This window comes from Lepidochelys kempii, chromosome 9, assembly GCF_965140285.1.
Source record: "Lepidochelys kempii isolate rLepKem1 chromosome 9, rLepKem1.hap1, whole genome shotgun sequence".
NCBI classification, from domain to species: domain Eukaryota; kingdom Metazoa; phylum Chordata; order Testudines; family Cheloniidae; genus Lepidochelys; species Lepidochelys kempii.
The window spans coordinates 83,149,371-83,171,528 of NC_136388.1; the positions used below are offsets into that span (position 1 = coordinate 83,149,371).

Below are 22,158 nucleotides of genomic sequence, written 5' to 3' on the forward strand. Positions count from 1 at the left end.
ACTAGTATCTAAGGGAGTGGTTTTTAGGCATCAGAGCAGAGGTAGGCTTAGTTATTTGACTTAGCACCCACAGAGCAAATACATGCATCTTTCTGATAAGGTGAGTGCAATTCGGCTTCTCAGTCAGGAATACTACAGTAATGTGCAGTCATGCTATGTTGTGTCAGGGTCATAACTTGTTTCAGAGGTTGTTAATAAATTCACGATTTATGATTTTTTTCCCACTCCCCAGCAAAGACAGAACCATTGGTATTAATAACTCAACCTTCACTGGAAGTGCTGTTAGACTCTCAGGATAATATGCTTTACAAAACAGCGCTGCGCTCCAAAGTGTCACCAGTCCATGATGATAAACAGGAGGCAAGGACTCCATCGAAGTGTTACATCCAGGTCACTGGCATGACCTGTGCTTCCTGCGTAGCAAATATTGAGAGAAATTTGAGGAGAGAAGATGGTGAGATATACTTCAGTAAAACCTGTTAAATCTCTAAACGTGTTTTAGAGATATCTTTACAGCTGTCGTAGTGGAATTTTAACGTGGGGTTAGAGGGAGAAACAACCACCCGTTGAATTTTGATTGTTTTACAATGTACATCCTACACACTGTTGCATTACTGGGTATAAAGTATGTGGTCCTGCACACTAACTATAAAGCTCCATTGCCACACTTGATACATACTACTCTAAATTGCACTCTCAGCAAATTTGCGGATGATACTAAACAAGGAGGAGTGGTAGATACGCTGGAGGCCAGTGATAGGATACAGAGGGACCTAGACAAATTGGAGGATTGGGCCAAAAGAAATCTGATGAGGTTCAACAAGGATAAGTGCGGGGTCCTGCACTTAGGACGGAAGAACCCAATGTACCGCTACAGACTAGGGACCGAATGGCTAGGCACCAGTTATGCGGAAAAGGACCTAGGGGTGACAGTGGACGAGAAGCTGGATATGAGTCAACAGTGTGCCCTTGTTGCCAAGAAGGCCAATGGCATTTTGGGATGTATAACTTGGGGCATAGCCAGCAGATCGAGGGACGTGATCGTTCCCCTCTATTCGACATTGGTGAGGCCTCATCTGGAGTACTGTGTCCAGTTTTGGGCCCCGCACTACAAGAAGGATGTGGATAAATTGGAGAGAGTCCAGCGAAGGGCAACAAAAATGATTAGGGGTCTGGAACACATGACTTATGAGGAGAGGCTGAGAGAACTGGGATTGTTTAGTCTGCAGAAGAGAAGAATAAGGGGGGATTTGATAGCTGCTTTCAGCTACCTGAAGGGGGGTTCCAGAGAGGATGGTTCTAGACTATTCTCAGTGGTAGAAGAGGACAGGACAAGGAGTAATGGTCTCAAGTTGCAGTGGGGGAGGTTTAGGTTGGATATTAGGAAAAACTTTTTCACTAGGAGGGTGGTGAAACACTGGAGTGCGTTACCTAGGGAGGTGGTAGAATCTCCTTCCTTAGAAGTTTTTAAGGTCAGGCTTGACAAAGCCCTGGCTGGGATGATTTAATTGGGGATTGGTCCTGCTTTGAGCAGGGGGTTGGACTAGATGACCTCCTGAGGTCCCTTCCAACCCTGATATTCTATGATTCTATGAAATTGCCTTGGCAGTAGTGGAATTATAGCATTCAAAGGATTAAACACATTGTAAAATCAACTTTCTGATTTCTAGGGAGATTAAAACAGTTTTATTGGCTGCAGCCCCAAAGCACAAGGGAGAGCATAGAGGGTGAATAAAGTTGAAGCTTCTCATTCATCAGTACATCACTCCCCTGTGCATTGGGGCTGCAGCTTATAAAACTCTGATCTCATACTTACTCCTAGGTACATACCCTCTGTTTGCCTGTCCCACCCATAGCATGGTATTAATTAGCATTCAACATGTGCAACACATTGACAATGTACAATACAGAGAGTCTCCTGCATTTTGAGAGTAAACCAGTTACTGATGTACACAGTGGATCTTTAATCCTTAAAAACTCTGGTCAGTACAAAATGAATTGTTTCAACTTTTTAGAGGGCAAGTAATTCCTTTTAAAATGGCACTCATTTCTCCATTCAGTTTTTGTATTCTCTCTATTATTGCCCTTTTAGAAGCTAGACAATTGCATTTTGTTTGTTCAGCACACTTAAAATGCTTTCCAGATTTTCAACTCAGTGTTAGCTAACTCTCCCCATTACACAGACAAGCCCATACTGAGGCCAAGTTAACCATGCTTTACCTGCTTTACTTCCTTATGGTAACTACTTTCTCCCCTTCACTCCTCCCCGCCTTAGGTCATCAGTGGGGATGGAACCCAAGGTCCCCGGAACTAAAAGCAATGAGCCTTTACTGTTTGACCTAAAGGACCAGATAGACCTGGTAACTTGGAGGCATTGGCAGACTCATAAAAACTGTTTGTGGTCTAGCAAGTAGGGAGGGATAAAGAGCCAAGCTCTTACACCGTTACATGGTCCTAAATGTAATTCATAGTTATGACCATAATTTTGTGCTCCCTTTGCTAACAGGATGAGGAGCTCTGCAGAAGCAAAATACTGCAGGGTCAAATAACAATGGCAAATGAAGGCTATACTTAATCAGTTTAAAATAATATGAAAGTTGGACAAATCTTGGACTATTTGATGCTTTAATCCTTTGGTGCTGGGAGAAACTGGAAAGTAGAGAAAATTCTTTTGTTCTGTGTTTGTCAGGACTGTGTGTTAGTTCCTTTCTCTTTCCTACATGTATTCAATCAGTTTATTTCTTACAGAAAAGGCCTTTGGAAATACAAATAGTGGGGAGCCCTAAAACCCTTACAAAGTGTGTTTCTTAAATTTCTTAAAAGGAATTTTTGAAAAAAAAATTGAGGATGTTTTCGAGCTCCCTTCATGTATCATAAACTGGAATTTTTGAAATTAACCAACTTAAACAAGTAGTAAATCTGGCATTTCCCTCAGTTTTCCTCGTCTTCCTTTACCTTTAGACTTAGATTCGTCCAGTACACATGTTCTCTCAGAGCCTACCTTTTATTGCTTGTTCTGAAAGTGCCCCCACAGTATGCTAGGTGCAGACTACCTGTTTCACAGTCTTAGTGAATGTGGGTAATTGCTAGCCTCCTGTAATATGGTGATTGAGGTGCAGTATGTTTACTAAACTAAATGTGTTTGCACATTGTTCTAATACAATGTTTAATTAACACTGTACTTTCTGGTTGTATATTTCTAGGAATATGTTCTGTGCTTGTTGCTCTAATGGCAGGGAAGGCAGAAGTGAGATATGACCCCGCTATCATACAGCCATCACTCATAGCAGATCTAATCCGTGAATTGGGATTTGGAGCTACTGTTATGGAAAACTATGATGGAGATGGAATTCTAGAACTTGTTGTAAGCAGATCATTTTAACAAATGTGCATGTGTAATGTTTTTACTTCCTAGAAAGCTTTCCGTACAGATAGGATTGTCTGATTCAAAGAAAAATAGATATTTGTAAAATAGATAGCTGCATTTGGCTGTTACCATGGGATAAAATCTATAGTTAAAATGACAGTGTAAACTTCTGTATTGATTGATTAAAAGATAAATTCAAGATTCTGATAAAGCACCTTTAAATAGTACAGAGTTAAAAAAATATTTTAAAAATTTTAAGAGTTCTTACGTTCCTCTGTTGATGTTTATAGAAGACTTATGGGCAGATCTGAGAATAGCAACACCAAACATGGTTTTACATATGTCTCTCTGTCTTAATGGCACCCATTACCAATAGTACTTGAATGCCTCACAATTATTAATGTATTTATTCTAACAACACTCCTGTGATATACAGAAGTAGAGTTATCCCCATTTAAAAAGCTTGCCCAAGGTCACACAGGAAGCACCAGGGAACTGGTCCCAGGTCTCTTTAATCCCAGGCTAGCGCTTCAGCCAGTAGACCATCCTTATTCTCCAGTTGCCTCTTCCCCACCTTCCTCTTCATGCATACTCTTGATTGCTGCATGTGTTCTCTTCGGTGTCGGTTCCAGCTTTGCTGTTGCTAATAAACATGCTCTTCCAGAGCTTAGGGATAGTGCATGCATGTGAGTACCCCTAGAGCAAGACTTGAGAATGATGTCCTCATGCTAAGTGTGAGACAGAAAATGTGACTGACAATCAACAAAACAGCTGAAGTTAACTTTTCACCCAGTGCAGTCCAATGCACAAACACCTTGGTCTACACTAGGAACTGGGTAAAAAGGGGGGAAAAGCTGTTTTTCCCCTCTAATCTTTTAATCTTTGTTAGAGTAATCTTAAAGATTGCTTTTACCAAAAATACGTAGACAGTTTTTAGCTGAAAATATGACTTTCAAATAGAATATCTGCTTCTATAAGGTTAAATGTCAGTGGAAAGCTATGCACAGGTGGTTTAGAAACAAATGCAATAATACATGTCAAATAGCAACAAACCTCCCAAATATATGACAAATGTACCTTTTCCCAGTGTATTCAATCCATGCCTTTTATTGAAAGCTTGAAATATTAGCAAGGATGCAAAAAGCTGAAATGCTGATCTTTGTACCACCTCTTCAGTCTTTTTAAAAATTGTATATTGACTATAAATGGAAAAAGGTATCATTCAGAATTTTTCAACCTTCTGTGAAGATGAGCAATTTATATGCCTCCACTAGAGACTTTGTTATTGCAATTGATTTGGTAGGAAGTTGCTCATATACTGTGGTGATGGGCAGCAAAATAAAACCTAAAGATAGATAAATATTACAAACTATATGTGGATTTGCTAACCTACACATTATTCAAATATCAAGCCACAGTGCCACCTGCTGGTCAGATAGCTGTATATTCCAAAAGGTTTTTTTGTTATACTATCTATGGATGCTATAACTCAGATAACAAAAGCACAGTTTATGGTTTCCTAATTTTTCTCAGATTCTCTGTTTGTAATAGATGAAAAAGTATTCACTAATATTTTAAAAAATCAGTCTTTGGTTTTGATAACAGGCAAGAATTTGTGTTTAACAGGTGAGAGGAATGACATGTGCCTCATGTGTACATAAAATAGAATCCACCCTTATGAAGACTAAAGGTGTATTATACAGCTCAGTGGCTCTTGCAACCAACAAAGCACACATTAAATATGATCCTGAGATTGTTGGTCCTCGAGATATTATACAAACAGTAGAGGTAAGTGCTTACGTGGTATTAAACTGTTTCATTGGGCCACTGAAAATCTTATAGAATATCCAATATGCTTCCCAGAGTTCTAAACCCTGGAATACAAGAACTCTTGGTATGTAATGGTTGTGGAACAGAGGTTTATCAACACCAAAATCCTGTCCCCTTTCTCTTCCACCCACTCTTCTCACCATCCGTGTAGAGAAGTCAACATAAAGAACAGGTGTTCTGGCAGTCAGGGAAACTCCATATGTCAGCAGAACAGTACTCCTTGGTGACCTTGTCCATGCCCTGCAAGGAAAGGCTGGAAGAGCATTTTAGAACAAGTTGAAGCCTAAGTCTGAGAGCTATTTCTGAGGTACCTTTTGACATAGAAAGTGAAAGAATGACCTTATAAATGTGCTAATGAAGCTAGTTGAATGCATGGCCTGCTCTACCAGATAACCTACAAATATCTCTATACAGCACAAGATGTCTTAAAAAAAGTAGAAATAAGTTTACATTGCCCGCATAAGTGTGTTCCAGTTGTCTGTGCCAGTGGGCAAATTCCTTTTTCTAGATGGCAGGGAATGGCTTTTGTGTACTGTGGAGCAGTTAACACGTTCATGGTATAAATTGTATAACTATAATATCACAGGTGATATTTACTTGCCTGGACAAAGAAATACAGTTGAAGGTGTTTTCTCCTTGTGCAGTATTGATGACTACCTGCAAATCAAGATGAAAGTGTATCTTTTGTGATATGTATGGTAAAATCAAATCCTTGCTACATTTCTATTCTAGGATTTAGGTTTTGATACTTCTTTAGTCAAGAAGGACAGATCTGCTAGCCATCTAGACCACAAACAGGAAATAAGGCAGTAAGTATTACTCAGTCTGTTTTAAATTCTACTTAAATGTTCATTGATTCTTCTTATAAAATTTGAGGCTGTTTTTGAACCAGTAGTGTAGTTTTCACAAATTACTTTGTTGATCTCTACAGACATTGTAGCTAAAATGTTATTATCTGTGTCATGATTAATTATCTGTTACTTGTGAAACAAGTCAGATTTTCATAATTTTTTTCCCTTATCTAAGGTGGAAAAGATCTTTTCTTGTGAGTCTGGTTTTCTGCATTCCTGTAATGGCGCTGATGATTTACATGATGATTATGGACAGTCACTTCTCAGGTGTTCACCATCATCGCAACATGAGCAAGGAGGAAATGGAGGCCTATCACTCTTCTATGTTCTTGGAGCGTCAGGTCCTGCCAGGATTGTCTGTAATGAATTTTCTGTCTTTTTTATTGTGTGTCCCTGTTCAGGTAAATAAAAACATGGTGACTTTCAGTTTGCTGTCATTAGAAATTCACAAATAGAAATTGTCTTTTTATAAAGGAACGTTAAAAAAAATTAAGCACAAAAGATCACTTTGTGAATGCTTTCATTGAAATCAGTGGGTATTTTAACTTCAGTGAGAGCAGGATTGGATCCATCATCTTCTATATTTTAGCATTGTAATTATTAGTTTTTTTTTAATTTGAGCTCCCTTGATTTGCGGTAGACTTATTAGATGTTTGTTCTTCATATCAATTGAAATATTAATATTTAAACTTTTTTAACCTGAACTTTAAAAAAGGATGCACGGAAAAGAACCCTGCACCTTTCACTTTCAATAAAGTAGCTTTAGAGCAGTAATTTTTGCCTTTGTATTTTCAAATGAGTAAAGTACAGTTGTGGTTGTTGTTGTTACAGTTATTTGGGGGCTGGTACTTCTACATTCAAGCATACAAAGCACTGAAGCATAAAACTGCTAACATGGATGTGCTCATTGTTTTGGCAACCACCATTGCATTTGTCTACTCCTTCGTTATTCTTCTAGTTGCAATGGTTGAAAAAGCAAAAGTGAATCCTGTGACTTTCTTCGACACACCTCCTATGCTATTTGTGTTCATTGCATTGGGCCGGTGGTTAGAACATATGGCAAAGGTAAAGCAAAATAAAAGTACCTGCTCATGTGGTTGACATGAAATAAAATACTATAAAATGTTTGAGACAGGTTGCACTAGAAAGCATGAAAGATTAACTTTTTAGTGAGATACAGAGGCAATACTTAGCAAGCAAAATCGCAGCTTGTAAGAAAACAGAAGCAAGACTGAACTTTATATTTTTATAAATATTTGATGTAAAGTGTTACATCTACAAATTGCAGGAAATTACATGTGTGTAGTTATAGGGTGTGCATGTTTTAAAATGAAATTACATGGGAAAGTGTTATCCTGATTGCTTATCATTTGTTCATGTTGCAAAACGGTTTTCAGAATTCCTGAAAATCATTTAAAATGTCAAATTTATTTTTTCTAGTCAGTTCGCAAGAAGTGTTTGTTTTAAAGGGTGAATTGTATTGCATGTAGCTGTTTAGCCTGTGATTTATTTTTTGTTGATAGCGTGATCAAAGGGAAATGTGTCAATTCATATTCTAGGGTAAAACATCGGAAGCCCTTTCAAGACTAATTTCACTACAAGCTACAGAAGCAACTCTCGTTAACCTAGGACCAGACAACATTCTTTTGAGGTATTTTGCTTTGTCCTTCCTTTCTTTTCTTTGTTTTTGAACTAATACTTTTACCTTGCTGAAGATGTGCACAACAAATAACTTGTTCAACTTAAGAGAATTTGCCAGATGTAACATTAAAATGTAATAAAATTGATACCATTCTGATATCCCATAGTGGAACCTTGCTAATTTGCACTTTGAAATTGAACGGATTTTCTGAATTGGCAAGTACACAAATAATAAATAATAAAAAAGTATAAAGCATCACAAAATGCCCTTTGTCAATTAGCAATGTATGAATTGGTGAGATTCTGCTGTATATAATCCTGAAAAGTGCTTTTTGACTTGGTAACATCACTAACCATGTTTTATTAAATGTACTATACTCCCTTCTCAGTGAAGATCAGGTTGACGTTGAACTGGTTCAACGGGGTGATGTTGTCAAAGTAGTTCCAGGAGGCAAATTCCCAGTTGATGGCTATGTTATTGAAGGACAGTCTATGGTAGATGAGTCCCTCATCACAGGTAAGCTGTTTGCTTTTAAAAAAATTTAAAATATTTCTTTGCATCAAATACTTATGAACAAGGGAGATTAAAGTTCACTATTTTGCTTGTATGTTTTCTAATTGTATGTTAGGACTAGAGAGCAGTAGGAAAAATAACACTGTCAAAATCAGAATTTGCCAGCCTAATGTCTGCTGTTGGCCTTTATGTAGGTGAAGCAATGCCTGTGACTAAAAAACCTGGCAGTACAGTTATTGCAGGTTCTATTAATCAGAATGGGTCACTGCTGATCTCTGCAACTCACGTCGGAGCTGATACAACTCTCTCTCAGATTGTCAAACTTGTGGAGGAGGCACAAACCTCAAAGGTACTTTTTCTGAATAGTGGCATTCATTTAAACTATTAGTTTCTGCCTCTTCATTTAGGCCTCTATTCAGCAAATCGCATAAAGCTTAGAGTCTTTTAAACCTCAGTATAAGTCTTAAAATCAAGACACCAAGCAATGTCCACATATCAATCAGAGAAACTTTGAACTCAAAACTTCAAAGTTCTGAGTCTCTTAATTCTCTAAAGTCATGTCAAAATGTCAAAACTATTGAGAGACTATCTAGGTTTTATTAGAAGTATATGTTGAATATGCTGAGATACTCTGTTTACACTAGTGCTTAAAAGCATGGAAGAGAGTATCATGTGATTAGAATTTATGTTTTTGTATTTTCTCTTCCGTAGGCTCCAATCCAGCAATTTGCAGATAAACTTAGTGGCTATTTTGTTCCTTTTATTGTGGCTGTCTCTGTGGTTACCCTTTTTGCTTGGATTGTAATTGGGTTTGTCAGTTTTGAAGTTGTGGAAATATATTTTCATGTAAGTGACTCTCTTAAATCACTTTCTTAAATGTTGTTAAATAATAGGTGTAACAGAAGACTGTTTGACTGCAACAGTTCCATCCTAGAATATCCTCACAGTCATTTGTCTAGTATGTTGTTCACATGCTGGAATGTTTTTCTATATTTTTGCTTATGAAAGGAAAAGTGCAAAGTCATATAGCACATGATAGTTAACTAAGTCTTTACAAAATATTTAAAACTACTTGGAAAGCAGCTATCTTAGCCCTGGTCTACACTGTGTGTGTGTGGGGTGGGGGGGGTCAACCCAGAATATGCAACTTCAGCTATGCAAATAGCGTAGCTGAAGTCGGCGCATCTTAGGTTAACTTACCTGGCCGTGAGGATGGCAGTGAGTTGACCACTGCCACTTCCCCGTCGACTCCGCCTCTCACGAGCTGGAGTTCTGGAGTCCAAGGGGAGCACGTTTGGGGATCGATTTATCGCGTCTAGACGAGACACAATAAATCTATCCCCGATAGATCGATCACTACCCGCCGATCCGGCAGGTCGTGAAGGCCTGCCCTTATTAGTACTACTTAGCAATGGCTCTGTCTGATACAAATTAGGACTGAAAGTGTCAGCTTCTCTACTAAAAAGACTCAGAAATGGGAACTTTATTTTGAAAAAGTATCGAACTTACAAACCTGAAAGAGTTCAATGATTAACAAAAATATCTTGTTTTTAAAAATATTTTAATTGGTTAACTTAATTATTAAACTAATTATTAACTTTTTAAAACAAACAAAGCAATAACTTGACATTACAAAAACCCTGAACCTTCCAAATTTCCTTTCCTTTGGGAAAGATGATCTCTTCAATATAGGTCCCAGTTCTGCATCAGGATCTGCTGGCACAGCCCCATGGAGAATCCAGCTTGAAATCAATAGACTTTACACACTGGTGGATCTCAGTATAGGACTGGGGCCCTAATTTGCACCATCAGACAGTTAAGATGGCAGTTTCTTGCTTGATTATTTTTTCTGACAGAGGATGCAGATGAAGAGTCTAGTGGAGAATGTTTATAGGCCATTAATCACCATCTGTAGTGATTAGAGTATTGTTTATTATGGTACAGTTTCAGGGAGTCTCATGGCTTATATTCTTTAGTTTGAGAAAATAAATAGAATGAGGCAGGTGTCTTATGGGTAAAATATAGCATGTGATATGTATATGCAATATAGGACAGAATAAGGTTGCGTGGGCAATCAGAATTCTGGTACTTCCTAACTTTCGAGTGCTTTACTTTTCAACTTTAACATTCTTCAAACATAGATTTTTTTTTTTATGTAATTACAAATATGCCTTTGTGACTAAGAAAATGTATAGTTGACTACATGGTTTACAGTGTTCCTTACTCTGTTACTAAAATGTGTTTCTGCGTCCACAGGGTTACAATAAAAGCATTTCCAAAACCGAAGTAGTAATCCGCTTTGCTTTCCAAGCCGCCATCACAGTTTTGTGCATTGCCTGTCCTTGTTCATTGGGATTAGCAACCCCAACAGCTGTGATGGTGGGTACTGGGGTAGGAGCTCAGAATGGCATATTGATCAAAGGTGGAGAACCACTAGAGATGGCTCATAAGGTAAAAAAAGTTATTTATTTTTCCAAGGCTTTAATTTATAGTAGGACTCTACATGCCAGTATTCTGCATTTGTTTCCAAACACAGAAGTTATCACTGCATGTTGTCTGTAAGTGGCTAGGTAGTAACTTTGGACAGTAACTTTGCATCTGAATGATTCTGCAATAAGACCTTTATGCAACAATGCAGTTTTCTGTTTTGCTGCAGGTAAAGGTGGTGGTATTTGATAAAACAGGAACCATTACTCATGGAATTCCAGTAGTGATGCAGGTGAAGATTCTAGTGGAAGATAACCAGATGCCACGTAATAAGATTTTGGCAATAGTTGGGACTGCCGAGGGTAACAGTGAGCACCCTCTGGGGACAGCAATAACAAAATACTGCAAGAAGGTATGGTACTGAGATTCTTTTAGATGGGCAGAATATTTTGCAGTGATAGAGATCCTCTCCTATAGAGCTTTGTCTCAATATTGTGTGTGCGTCTGTGAATAACCTTGCACTGACTAGAAAGTGGTTGGCTTATTGAAGTGGCCTTTTACTTGGAGAGTTCTGAAAGTTGAAAATGATGAAGGCATGAGAGTGATTTGGTACTGTTTACACTGGAGCCTGACACTTAAACTTGTGTTTTGATGATTGCATTTTATCTGCTTATGTTCTAGATTTGGGTTTGGGTGTAATTTACTGTCAGCACGCTTATAAATGCAACTGGTTCTGTATTTTTCAGAAAATGTTTGACCTTTTCTCTTAGGAACTGGACTCAGAAACCCTTGGAACCTGTACAGATTTTCAGGTAGTAGCAGGCTGTGGCATTAGCTGTAAAGTCACCAATATTGAAGCATTGCTGTACAGGAGGAATGAGAAGGTTGAAGAAAATAATATTAAGAATATGACACTCATAAGAGTTGATGAGAACATTGAGGAGTCAATGCAACCTGCCTTGATTATTGATGCCAAATTGCCAAGTAAGCTGACACATGCATTTAAAATAAAATTTGTGCCAAGAATGATGATCTGGTTTTGTCTGACTTTTGTTGAGGATGCTGGGGGAAGAGGCTGCCATGGGTCACTAACCTTTCCCCTCTGGAGAACTGGGTCTGCAACCTCCTGGAGGTACGAAGGAGTTGCTCTTTACTTAATTAAATAGCTATGTATTTTATTCATCTGTGGAATGGGGTCATTGATGCTTCCATATCTCAAGGCACGTGGGCTAAAAGGAGCTCTATTAAAGTGGGACACAGAGATTTTAAAGTTCTGTGGTAAAGGTAATTCGTGTCAGAGCTGGAAATAGAACATGGGAGTCTGCTCCCACTGCCCTTCTGTGTTCTCTTTAAAACTGTGCTTCTTCCCAGATGATTACTACCCAAAATCTTCATGTAACTTACGCTCTTGACCAGTCTTTGCTCAAAAAAGGCTCAGCTCATGGCTTTCATGTGTATTAGTTGTCCCATGTTACAACTGTAGGTCCAAGTAAATGCTATCAGCCTCCTATTGCAGAACAGTTAATTCATTTACTTATCAAAAAAACAGGAAAAGAAACGTTTGTGGGCTGGGTAAGAAGAAAACACTTCCTAAGCATTATTTAGATTTTGGGTAATGATGCTACTAGTCTGTCTGACCAAATGTATCCACATGATTGTAGGATTGTATTTTCTTTCTTCAGCTACTTTGAATCATCAAAAGTATTCTGTTCTCATTGGAAACCGGGAATGGATGAATAGAAATGGCCTCCTTCTTAAAAGCGATATTGATAATGCCATGATTGAACACGAATGTAGAGGTTGCACTGCAGTCCTTGTAGCTGTTGACGGTAAGATCGTTGTCCCTTTTCTGTGGTGTTGGATTTGACTTGTGAGCATTTAAATAGAAAGTGATGAGGGAAACAATTGACCTTGAAACTATTAATAATTAATAATAATTAATAATACCTTGCTCTTGTATTGAATCATGTGACCACAAATGAGTCTCTAGCTTTCAACTTTTTGTAACGTTTTGAAAGATAGAGCCTCGTCCATTTCTCCTTTACTGCACGGATGTTTGGGCACACTACAAGGACTTTTAAGGGTTAGGAGACTAATAAAGAAGGAGAGAGAATCCTTTGGGCTCTGAGAGGGTCTTCTAGGACCCACTGCCTGCTAAAGGTGGGGAAAAGAACTTTAATAGGAACACGTTCATTTTCATGCTGTCTGTATTAGGAGTGCTGTGTGGCTTGATAGCTATTGCTGATACAGTGAAACCTGAAGCTGAATTGGCAGTCCACATTTTGAAGACTATGGGTTTAGAAGTTGTTCTAATGACTGGAGACAACAGTAAAACAGCGAGATATATTGCCTCTGAGGTAAATTGCTGAATATCTAATTGACTTACAATTTTCTTCATGGTATTCTCCCTACCCCCCCCAATGAACTCTGTTATGCTCTACTCCAAGGGGAGGGAATATCTCATTTCATATTTTAGTGTGTTCCCCCCCACCCCCCACACTCATACATAGCAAAATTGGTTGAAGGTGAAAAGTGCCAACAGTGTAAAAAAAAATCCAAAATGTTAATAACTAGTACAGAAACACTTGTAGGTTTTTTATAAGCAGCTATAACTCTGACTTCAGTGTATTGCACTTCTTACATCGGATTTGGACCAGGACTTTTAGCCTGATGATGTCCCTTTTAACCCTCATAGTGCATAATAAAATCAGTTTATTATTGAATGATCCTCAAGCAATTATCTATGTAAGTATCTCTACTTAAATTGCTGGCATGAAAATACATTGATCATTGGAGAAAGATTACTCTTCTAGATCTCCTTGGTTTCTTTGAGTTGTTATAGCAATTAGTGTCTTCTCAGCAGTCTGTAAATTCTCTGCTAAAAGGGTGAATTAGGACTGTTTCCTGCTTTATATCTTCCTATTAACTTTTTAAATTTCAGCTTTTTTAATAGAATTGGTCTCCCTTTGCTAATCCAGTAATCACAATTACTACTTTTCTTGCTAAAATCAAGTCACATCCCTAAAATAGACTAGGCTCTCCCTTGTGCCAGTGACCTCATTGGGGAAATGATAAAATAGTGTGGCAGTGGGGGGGGAAGTCTCCAGTGTGGTATGTTACTTAAAGTGAAATTGGATTGTGTTTTGTTCACTCAGAGGGATACTGTCTGCTCCTCACCAGAGAGAACAGAAAGCATATAAATTCAGAGACAGAATCTTGGACAGCACATGGAAAAGTTGTAATATGGTTTTATTCTTTCTCTTCCTTTAGGTTGGCATCACCAAAGTGTTTGCTGAGGTTCTTCCCTCGCACAAGGTAGCCAAAGTGAAACAGTTACAAGAGGATGGCAAGCGGGTAGCAATGGTGGGAGATGGTATCAATGATTCCCCCGCTCTTGCCATGGCTAATGTTGGAATTGCAATTGGCACAGGCACTGATGTAGCCATTGAGGCAGCAGATGTGGTTTTAATTAGGGTGAGTAATGGAACTAAGCTTGTTTCGTTAAAGAAAAATGGGTGGGGCCATGCCAGAGGCAGTGAAGTGAAAGCTGTTGTTTGGGACCTGTGCTCAGTCCCTCACTCCAACACTGGCCTGACTGGGGCAACTGCAGAGATGATGTGCTCCATCCCTACAGACCAATGGAATTGGAGCAGGGAGGAAACTATGTTTCTCTGACTCCTAAAGGTGTGATGTTCATTGGCTCTGGAAGGAAGCTGCAGCCAGCTTTCTTTTGCTGGATGTATTGTGGCAACAGTGCCAAGTTTGAGGATGGGTAAAGGAGGGGGAATGAGGGTGACCTTTGGGGAAGGAATGGAACATTGAAAATTAAACTTTATTTTGGTAGGACGCTATAACACCTAGATCACACCTAGAACATCTGTTGATCACATCTTCCTGCGTGCTAAGTTGCACTTTAATAATGAATTTTCACAGCCTGATTATAAATGCCTGAAAAACAGAGTTTGATAGGAACCCTGACAAATGACTGTATCAACACTAACGTTGCTGTAAACATATTTATTTGTTTTGCATCAGTGCCCAGGGACTCTAAACACTTATTGTGCTGGGCACTGTACAAACATAAAATAGAGGAAGGACTGACAATCTAAACACATCTATTAGAGAGACACTTGCATCTTTTAGAAATGCTCAGTGCACAGTATTTAGCTTTGAAAACAGTAATATGATAACATTTCATATGTGACATTAGTTTTCTTTGACTTTTCCTATAAACACTTTAATTTGCAGAACGATTTGTTGGATGTGGTGGCAAGTATAGATTTATCAAGGAAGACAGTCAGAACAATCCGGTTCAACTTTGTCTTTGCTCTAATTTATAATCTCGTGGGAATTCCTGTTGCTGCTGGTACGTGAGTGTTCTGTTGTAGTACTGACATTGTGCTTTATTAATAGATAATTGCAGTGGGTTTTTTTTTTCCATAAAATGGTACCCATCGTTCTTGTCTGTGAGTGATTATCAATACAAGTTCTTTACCTTTAAAGAGATGGTGGTGGAGTAGCAGGGAGCTATCCCCTATTATGATTAATGTAGATATGGTCTGTACATCGACATATATTTAAGAGAAACGTTTTGTTGAATGGGGCGTGAAAACCCATGGTTTTGACTTCATGAAGAGAACCATTTACTGCAGGGAAAATAAGCTATGCCTGCACTTGAACTTTCTGTTGTATTTTAACACATGCTAGATAACCCATTTTAGCTAATACAGCTGTAAATTTTAGTATAGAAATGACAAAATGATTATTCCTACCTGTGTTTCTGTTTTGTATACACTAGAACTTAGTCATGTTTGTTAACGTTAAAATGCACTAAAACTTCATGTATAGTCGTCCATAGGGACACTTGCTTGGTTGTATACAGTGCATTAAAGGTACTGTATAAGGATTATTCTGTTCTTATATGGTTTTTCTGGAATCAGTGCTGGTTTCTTTCCTAGGTGTCTTTCTGCCATTTGGTATCGTTTTGCAGCCATGGATGGGCTCTGCTGCAATGGCTGCCTCTTCTGTTTCCGTTGTGTGTTCTTCTCTGTTGCTAAAGCTGTAAGTGAAAAATTCTGTATTTATTTTGATTTGCAGTCATAGGTCTCTTAGTTTAGAGGCAGAGGGGTCTAGTGAACTGAGCACAGGATGAAGAGTTAGAGATTTCTAAACTCTAATCCTAACTCTGGAATTCAGGCAAGTCCATCTTTAGTCGTGGCTGTCTTCAGGGTGGTCACCTTCTCAATACAATTCCTTCTTGGTTTCTTTTTTGTCCGTTTTGCTTCATCGGTGTAGCCAGTTGATCCAAAATATGTCAGGCAGTTTTGTTAAACATGTGAGTTTGAACTGCAACCACGCCAGGTGTACATGATGGGAGCTATAAAAATCAGTAGTGCACTTAGTATGTAATAACTCTTGTCACTGAAAATCTGTGGGAAGTTTTGTTGCCATGCTGGCTTTTCTACAGATTCTGTGGCTATGATGCAACACAGCTGGGAACACCACACCTGCCGGCATTGAGGACTTAACAGTATGAAGTACTGCAATAAACAGTACCCTGTTAAATGTTATGGCTTGTGTTATTTCTTACCCCTCAGCCAACTTCAATGGAGAGCTGTGGTAGATGTGATACCATATAGTGTGTGAACCAGTGAGTGCAGGCGTCAAAGGGCCATGGGTAGAAAAGGCGATGATTTCCTAACCATAGTAGAACACTGACGCATGCCTCTTCCATTAACAAAACCTGTAGATGTTGTTTACCAGGATGTACCTTGGAATTTTAATACCCAGTCAAGCAGTTAAATATAAGAAGTGGTACGAATCTGTTTTGCTCTCCCCTTCTGTTTATTGTTTTAAAATAAAGCTCTCATTTGGTATTCGAATCAACCAAAAGATGAGAAATTAGACGTTTTTAACACTGCACTATGTATTCAAATTATGAATGGCAGTGGGTATTAACTGTACTGATTTGTACATGAGCATCTGCAGTACAGTTTCTTTCCACATCGGGTTGTCTCTATTCACAGTTACTGCCAACTAATTTATACTGGATTTTTTTTCCTTAGCTACAAGAAACCAAGTTATGAGAAATATGAGCCCCGTGCCCATGGCAATATGAGACAGAAGAGTCGTTCGGAAATATGTGTCCATGTTGGAATTGATGATACTGGGACAGCTTCTCCCAAACTGAGCCTAATGGATCAAATCATCAGTTATAGTAGAGCCTCACTAAATTCCCTGTTCTCAGATAAACGCTCCCTCAACAGCATTGTTCTCGGTGAACCAGATAAGCACTCACTCCTAGTGGGAGATTTCAGAGAGGAAGAAGACACAGCATTATGAAAGGCTCTTGAAAAGATACAATTGGCTAGAATTCTGTACGCACTGATAAGTTCCAGAGGTCTGACTTATTTTAAGGATTTTCCTCTTATCTTCTCTAGGTATTAATTGCCCAATTGTACAGGAAAGAGAAAATTTTTTCATGTTTTAAACACTGAAGCTGGTGCATTTATTTGCAGTGACCTTCCAGTATTTTTTACCAGACACAGCAAAGAAAGAAAGGGCAGTGGTGGCTGGAGCCTGCAGGTGAAGCCAGGTAATGTAGCTAAGAAGCTAGTAATGTCACACTATTTTTCTAGAAGATGCTGAAATACAATTAAGAGAAAACACAGGGGAACCAGAAATGGAGTAGAGGACTGACCAACAGGCAACTGGGGACAGTTTCTTGATGTTTAGCATGGCTGATATGTTTGCTGTATCAAAGATGTTGATGACCACAGCTATAAACTCTAAAAGTGCTCTTCATTTGCAAATGGATGTGCCTTATTGCATAACTTTTGGGATTTCTCTCATGTATAACTTATTCCATACAAGAAATTGTCCTGCAAAAGCTTAGAATGTTTTTTTTGTTTGTTTTTGTTTTTAAACCAAACCCCTTGCCATCTCTTCTCCCTTGATCTGGATCCTGGTCACATACAGAGAGAGAGAACTGAGGGAGCTTTGGTTTATTTCCCTCCATCTTCTCCCCGCTAAACTTCTTTCCTTTCTCTGTATATCTGTGTCCCAATACACTCCTGTGACTGAGATTGTCTGCTAGAAAGCACATTAAGTACACACAGAATGGGTTGATATGTCTTGCCTCTCCCAGCCTCTGCTAGCTCAGAAAACACACCACCTGCGATTTCTCCCATGCTCTTCTGAGGAAGTAATAGAGTATGCTACTACCTGAATTGTTTATTTTTAAAAAGCCTGTTAGCATTCAGTGGAGTTATTATTAGTTACCAGCACCTGCCAATTCCCTTTAAATGAATTGCGGTGATTCATACTGATGTTACAAGGTCCACCATTGTAATCTTTACAATTACGCCTTCACACTTAAGTAATGTTACCACACAGTGTTTGCTCCATTTACTACCTACTGAGCTAATGTCAATTGCTTGTAAAGATGTTAATAGTGTACCAGAGCCCTGAACCAAAACCTGGGTTCCCAACCACATCAATTTGGGACTATCCAGATCCAGACTATGTGAATTGGGCCCACCTTCACTTGTTATAATACTGAATTCTCAAAATTAGATTTTTGATCGCTAATCATAAATATTAAAAATGAAATTTCTCACTGAGAAAGCAACTAAGTGTTTATCAACCATTTACCTCCCTGGAATATTGGCTAATCTGCAAATCTTATTCTTGAAATCCTTTGCTGAGAGAGCTATTTACCAGTTTACTAGGTAAATAATAATGAGGAACTATACCATGAAGTCTAATCCATGGTGTGAGAGTTTAATTCTCATTTGTGTTTTTCAGAGAGGTCAGTCCATCTGTCAGAGAATAGACACAGAGAACAATAAATCTTAGTGTTCTAGTTTTTAAATTGAGAATCAGTGGTTATGCACAGGTTATGTAAAATGTCAAAAGCAAATGTTTAATGTATAATTTTCACTACTGAAATGACTGTCGCTTCACAAGGGAAAATATCAAAGTCTGAAAACAGGAAGTTTTGTGCAGCAGAATACATTGTCCCTAGGGTGTGATGAGAGAGTATTTTACACATATCGTAATGCTGAATGCAGTATATAACTTTTTGTTGTTTCCACATTAAAGAGAAAATAAGGAGTAGGAAAACATCAAATTTCCATTCAGGAATTTGGTTTCATGAGATCACAAACTGATAAGATTTTAAGAAATATTTCAATCTAGATTATATTTGTCCTTTTTAGTGTCAGGAAACTTTAGTTTATGCTATAGTAAAGCCATTCTATTAAGTGGTATTCTCAGTCTTGAACAACACAGCTATTTCTGATTAGTGGATGAATTGTTATGTAGAAACCAATAAAATATTGCCATGCAGCATTTATTGCTTTAAGATCACATACGTTGCTTCCATGATTCCAGTTTTGTTTTTCACCTACCCTCATTTTCAGAGGCTCTTTCTGGCAAGACTCAGCAGGTGCAAAGGGGAGTATTCTGCCTGATTTGTTTTCTCAAGGAGGAATTTTACATGGCAGCAGCCTGTTTCTTTATACAAAAGAACTGGTTTTGAATTACGCTAGTAATTGGTCATCTTCTGTCTGATCTTGCAACAAATACAATTGGGCCCTGTCCTACTCAAAAATGGGAATTTTGCCACTCACTTATGTGGGAGCAGGAACAGGTTCATAATCCTATGCTTATCACATCTGTTGCATGGGAAAAAATATCAAAATTAAGACTTTTACTTCAGGAATCAAGAATGGTCACTTGGGACAAATCCTGGTTTTAAATTCTTGGTTGGTAGTTAGCAAACATACGGTAATGAGAACAATTTATTACTCAGTGTTTAAGATGAATAGATGTGGTTAAATCTGCAAGTTTTCCTTGTATGAAAGTCCCTCTTTAATTATTTCTGTATCATTAAAACCAGTATTTGATCCAGTTACTGCGCACGCACAGTGGTATCCAATAACAAGGAGCCTCTTATTTTAATCAGGTGACTGAAAATTTGTTTTGCACTTGAATGAATATACACTGCATTGACATACTCTGTATTGTACATCTGGTCCAGAAAATCTGAGTGTCTTTTTGAAAACAGGGTTTTTTCCTGGTAAATGTCGGTATAGGAACTTGCTGACATTTTAGAATGTTTATGTTGATGCTTTGTGAATAAAATATTTCATGCTGTGCTTGAAGTTAAAAAACCAAAATGTTTTCCAGTTTGAATGTACAGTGCAGGTGAAGTAGCATAAAAGGTAAAATGTTTGAACACATGTAAATGTGATAATTTTTTTCTGTAAATATACTTTACTCCTGTCTATGGACATCTTGAAATCCTGTGATTATGTGTCATCAAAACCATTTTAAAATATTCAGTTACAAATGAAACTATGCATCAAACTAGTTTATTTATTATTATTATTTCCTGTACTGTCATTAGATAGATGTAAGACCTCTGGTTTATTTAAAAAAACAAAACAAAGCCCTGAAAATAATCATTGTCTGAAATTTTACACTGGATTTACCAGTAAACTTTTACAAATGATACAGGCATGCCTCTTATTACATGTAATCAATTTGATACCAAAAGGAGCTGTAAGACCAACAAAATCAGAACAGAAGCAGGGCAATGTTTAATTACATGAGCCGATAAGAATATTTTGTTTTCTGGCCAAGAAACCAGAAGTTCCAAGTAAATATTTTTAACTTTAGAGGAATCTTTTTTTATTAAGTTTGGTATCAGAAAAGGAACGGTGAACAATTCTGTGAAATACTAATTTTAGTACTGTTCTGTCTGTTTAAATTTACACCTATAAGTATGTAATATTACACTATAATTCTGTCAAGATTGTGCCTTCAACTTTGTAATTATAATGTTGTCAAAATGTAATGTTCAGTGCCTGTTTTTTAAAGTGCTTTCCAGAATTCCATTCTAATACTCCTTTTGTGAAGCTGTATTGTCGTGCTTCACTATAAAGCTTAAAATGTATGGCTTTTAGAAAGGATTCTTTTTCACCTAAGTAGAGTTGCTTTGCAGCATATTTAAATAGTCACATGTAGTGGGTGGGCATTATGGAACCATCTGTCTGGCACCACATGCTGTTTCAACCTTGCTCCCCCTTTCCAATTTCATGGATGACCCTCTTATTTGGGAATGTGATTTACTGTGAATTGGGATTTTTTTATTGTCAGCTCTGCCATTGGTCTGCTACAATATATGATCTTTGGCAAGTAATTTCACTTTTCTGCCTCAATTGGTCCAGCTATAAAATGGGCTGGGATGCTGTGGGCATGGTCAATTAATGTTGGTTATGCACACTTTGAGATCTGTGGGTAAAAGGTATCAGATGGTATTATTGCAGAATGGAACCTTTCATTTATGTAGTCACTCCATATCCAAAATAAACTGCTAACTAGCATAAAGTTGTACTTGAAGCATCCTAAACAGAGAAGAAATTTAACCTGAGGGCCCCGTGTGAGGTCATGGCACCCTTTGTTCTGACCAGAGTTTAAGTCTAAGTCCTAGATCTCTGCAGATACTGTGCGTGGCCAGAATGATTGCTGCAATAATTCAAAGGGCTCAGAATGGAAGATGCAAGGACACAAAAATGACAGGCAGTGGGGTGGGGGCGTTGCTGTTGAGTTCACTGGCTAATCTGTTGACTTCCACAGTATAATCTCCCAAACACAACATTTAAAATAAAAACAATAGTAGAACTGCCTCTAACATTTTGCTGTCTGCAAAATACATCTCTCCACCAAAGCAATTCTCTTACCAGCATGTTTGCTGAGGCTTCTTTCTGTTCCCCTTCCTGTGATTTCTTTTCCAGCATCATGCACACTTTATCCCTGTCTCTATGAATGTATAAGTAAAGGCATTCTTGGCTGTGAAGTATTTCTGTCTTTTGTGAAAAAGTCACAGTTGTTTAATAAGTCCTCTCTGTCACTCTCAGGCTCTGATTCTGAACAGATCTACATAGGTGCTTAACTTATGCATGGTAAGGTCCCATTGATTTTGTTGGGACTGCTTACAGTATAGAAAGTTAAGTGTGTGTGTAAGGCTATGTCTACTCTGCACTTTCGTCAGTAAACTTTTGTCAAAAAGTTTTGTTAACAAAAAGTGTCAGCGTGGGCAGCACTTTGTTGACGGGAGCGCTACCGCCTCTCGTTGCGGGTGGTTTTATTTTGTCAGCAGGCAAGCTCTCTCCTGCTGACAAAGAACGGCTACGCTGCACACCTTACAGGGGCATGGCTGTAAGGTGTGCGTGTAGACATAGCCTATGTCTTTGCAGGGTTGAGTCCTTAGCTTTCCTTTGAAAAAAACATTAGCATGGGAATCCTGCAAACAGGTCTGCAGGTGCAGATCCCCATTGAAAGTAATGGGGTGCCACACACATAGGTCTGGGAATTTTAGTGCACGGATGAGACCTATGTTTCTAGCCATTGTGGTGGTGAATTTAGGGGCTTGTTTACGCACAAACTGAAACCAAAATAGCAAGATTTGTTTTAATTCACACCTTTAGCTATTTTGGTGCAAGTCTGTGTGTGGACACACT

At 38.3% G+C, this 22,158-nt stretch overlaps 1 protein-coding gene across 7 annotated transcripts in view; it reads left to right on the forward strand.

Annotated features, from left to right (window-relative positions):
• ATP7A (ATPase copper transporting alpha) overlaps positions 1–21,494 on the forward strand; it is a 60,545-nt gene extending 39,051 nt beyond the window's left edge. For 6 of the 7 annotated variants that reach the window (XM_073361145.2, XM_073361151.2, XM_073361147.2 and 3 more), the window contains 19 exons: positions 233–454; positions 3,204–3,364; positions 4,994–5,155; positions 5,930–6,006; positions 6,224–6,449; positions 6,880–7,113; positions 7,608–7,699; positions 8,079–8,206; positions 8,398–8,552; positions 8,915–9,049; positions 10,460–10,654; positions 10,860–11,042; positions 11,401–11,614; positions 12,313–12,459; positions 12,845–12,987; positions 13,901–14,104; positions 14,879–14,996; positions 15,589–15,691; positions 16,696–21,494. In XM_073361145.2, the coding sequence (XP_073217246.2) occupies positions 233–454; positions 3,204–3,364; positions 4,994–5,155; positions 5,930–6,006; positions 6,224–6,449; positions 6,880–7,113; positions 7,608–7,699; positions 8,079–8,206; positions 8,398–8,552; positions 8,915–9,049; positions 10,460–10,654; positions 10,860–11,042; positions 11,401–11,614; positions 12,313–12,459; positions 12,845–12,987; positions 13,901–14,104; positions 14,879–14,996; positions 15,589–15,691; positions 16,696–16,972 (3,176 nt within the window). In that variant the 3' untranslated portion in view covers positions 16,973–21,494. Of the gene's footprint in view, positions 1–232; positions 455–3,203; positions 3,365–4,993; positions 5,156–5,929; positions 6,007–6,223; positions 6,450–6,879; positions 7,114–7,607; positions 7,700–8,078; positions 8,207–8,397; positions 8,553–8,914; positions 9,050–10,459; positions 10,655–10,859; positions 11,043–11,400; positions 11,615–12,312; positions 12,460–12,844; positions 12,988–13,900; positions 14,105–14,878; positions 14,997–15,588; positions 15,692–16,695 lie in introns of those variants that run through there. The other variant, XM_073361152.2, reaches the window with a different exon arrangement.
• The last annotated feature ends 664 nt before the right edge of the window (positions 21,495–22,158 follow it).